At 41.9% G+C, this 2,595-nt stretch overlaps 1 protein-coding gene across 1 annotated transcript; it reads right to left on the reverse strand.

Moving 5' to 3' along the window:
• Window positions 1–8: 8 nt before the first annotated feature.
• On the reverse strand, window positions 9–2,191 carry LOC111649414 (uncharacterized; the record flags this gene model as incomplete). The annotated part of the gene is made up of 3 exons (XM_087171964.1): window positions 2,134–2,191; window positions 1,777–1,847; window positions 9–1,456 (listed from the first exon to the last, which is right to left on the reverse strand). A coding segment is annotated over exon 3 (1,394 nt), but the record flags the coding sequence as incomplete, so codon positions are not given.
• Between the last annotated feature and the right edge of the window lie 404 nt (window positions 2,192–2,595).

Raw genomic sequence — 2,595 nt, forward strand, 5'->3', positions numbered from 1 at the left:
CTGATAGCTCTTTGAGCAGTTTCACTGCCTCTGCTGGTGTCCATTGGTTTGTTTGCACAAGTCTGAGGAGCATTTCAGTGGATTCTGAGTGGCTTTCTTTGTCATTGAGATGTGTGAGTGTGAAAAGAAGCAGCTTCAAGCTCTGGATTTCCATCTTTAAAATGAACACAGAGGCTCTTCCAACCACATTGTGTAGCGATGATGTGAGGGTACCGAGGAATTCTGTAAGGACGAGATCCTCAGTGGAAAGGTCTCTCTCAGCCCATTGATTGGCTATTAGAGCTGCATCAGAATCACAGCTGCCGTGGCCAGTGAAGAAGTGCATCAGGGTCAGGTACAGAGCTTGAGTCAGCAGGAAGCTCTCAGAAACACTGCATGCTGATTGGCTGATGGACTCCACATGATCGTAGACGCTGTGCAGGGAAAGTCCCTGAGACATCTCCAGAGACAGGGCACACAGCTCTGTGATGAACACCTGTGTGTGCTGCAGAGTGCTGAGGGATGGAGGAGCACTGATCCAATCTTCAAACAGGAGTTTGTCCAGGGCTGACAGGATGTTGCCCAGCTGATCAGCAGTCAGCTGAGTGAGACTGAGGCTTGGAACGGGGATGTTAAATCTTGATGAGAGCGTTTCTAGAAGCTCATCACTGTCTGAGTCATAGTTTGCCTCAAACTCATCCAGATGGCTTATTAGAACTCTTCGCTTGGACTCATGTTCCTCTGAAATGTCTCTGCTCAGTTGATCCTCCTGCTGCTCTTGAGCTTGATGTTGTGATTCTTCAAGTCTTTGATTCAGTTCTTCTCGTCTCTTCTTCTCTTCAGCCTCTTTGGCCCTTTGCTGTTCTTCTTCCATCTTTCGCTCCTCTTCCCTTCTCCTCTCCTCTTCCCTCCTCCTCTCTTCCTCTCTCCTTCTCTCCTCTTCCCTTCTCCTCTCCTCCTCTCTCCTCCTCTCCTCCTCTCTCCTCTCCTCTTCCCTTCTCCTCTCTTCCTCTCTACTCCTCTCCTCTTCTCTCCTCCTCTCCTCTTCTCTCCTCCTCTCCTCTTCTCTCCTCCTCTCCTCCTCTCTCCTCTCCTCTTCCCTTCTCCTCTCCTCCTCTCTCCTCCTCTCTTCCTCTCTCCTCCTCTCCTCTTCTCTCCTCCTCTCCTCCTCTCTCCGTCTCTCCTCTTCTCTCCTCAGTTGTTCTTGATCTCTGATTGGCTTATTAAAACAATATTCACACTCGTATGAGTTATCATGGCCAACTGTTCTGTAGTATTCTCCTCCATTGAAAACATATACATCTCGCCCATGAATAGTACTTCTGTAGAAATCTGAGAAAGATCTGCATGGAGGCAGGACATTATAACATTTACAGCATCTCAGCTGCTCGCCCATGTTACTTTCTGATGGTGCGTTCCCCATTTTTATTGAGTTCTTCAGATGCTAAGCAGAGATGTAAAGTGCAACTTTTGTTTCCTGAAAAATAAAAAATACGTAAAAAGATAGGAGGAAATGAATTACTCAACTTGTTTGTAGGTCACCTAGAGAATCACAGTTCGTAAATGATTACGGAAAACAGACTGTAAATATCTACCACTGATAAATCAACCTAATAAACTCATGAAATGGGACGTCTGTAGACAAGAGCAGTGACTTGTTATTGAAAAAATAAAGAAGATACAACACAAGTAAATACATAATCACACAACTTGCATAGTTACCTTACAGTTAACTGGGAAATATACATTATTACATCAGGTCAACATCTAATTTTCAGAATTAAATCATGAACTTACTTTCACTCCAGAGTTCAGCTGATGCACTGAGACACGCACTTTGAACTCATTCAACAGACGTTATCTCCCCTCTAGATCAGACAGAAAACAAAAGGGACACAGCTGTAACAGACATAAAAGTTTCCTGGTTTAATCATTAATACAAACAATGAGACTTCAAGGTTAAAAACATGTTAACCATAAATAGCTGACTTCCCCAAAGACAAGACAAGTACGTGTCTCAGAGATCTCACTGAACCAGCCTGTTCAATATATACGTGATTTTTAACACGTTGACAAAACATTAACAACACGTTAACAACACTTTGGTAACACGATAACGAGTGATCTTGGACATCAACATCACGTAACTCTTACCCATACAGTGTCTTGTCCAGTTCTTCCTTTGCCATTCTCTTCCTGTTTTGTAAAGCCTATAAAATAAAAGAAATGGATTACAGTTTTATAATTTAAATATCTTCATTGAGATAAAATTACCTCTTTAAACAAACACATTAGAGGACATTCTATGTTTAACGCCATCATCCAACTTTAGTTTTCTATCATTAACATCAACAAGTGTGTGGGGAAAAGGTAGATTAGACTCTGCTCTTGATCCTGATGAAATGGTCAAATAATGATAAAGATTGACACGAATTTAACTTGTTTCTTGGGGCAGAAAACGTTAAATAATTTCAATATGTTGAATAACACAGAACATCCAACTTACAAACACAATTATAAATGTGTTTTAAAATGAGCCCCAACATTTCCTTGAGGTGACGTCTTCCCTACCGCTGCACTTGCATTACTTTTGAATATTGCATTGATATTGTCATT

The sequence above is a fragment of the Seriola lalandi genome, unplaced genomic scaffold (assembly GCF_002814215.2).
Source record: "Seriola lalandi dorsalis isolate HSWRI2012SDOR001 ecotype SW California unplaced genomic scaffold, Sedor1 jcf7180002050733, whole genome shotgun sequence".
Taxonomy (NCBI): Eukaryota; Metazoa; Chordata; class Actinopteri; order Carangiformes; family Carangidae; genus Seriola; species Seriola lalandi.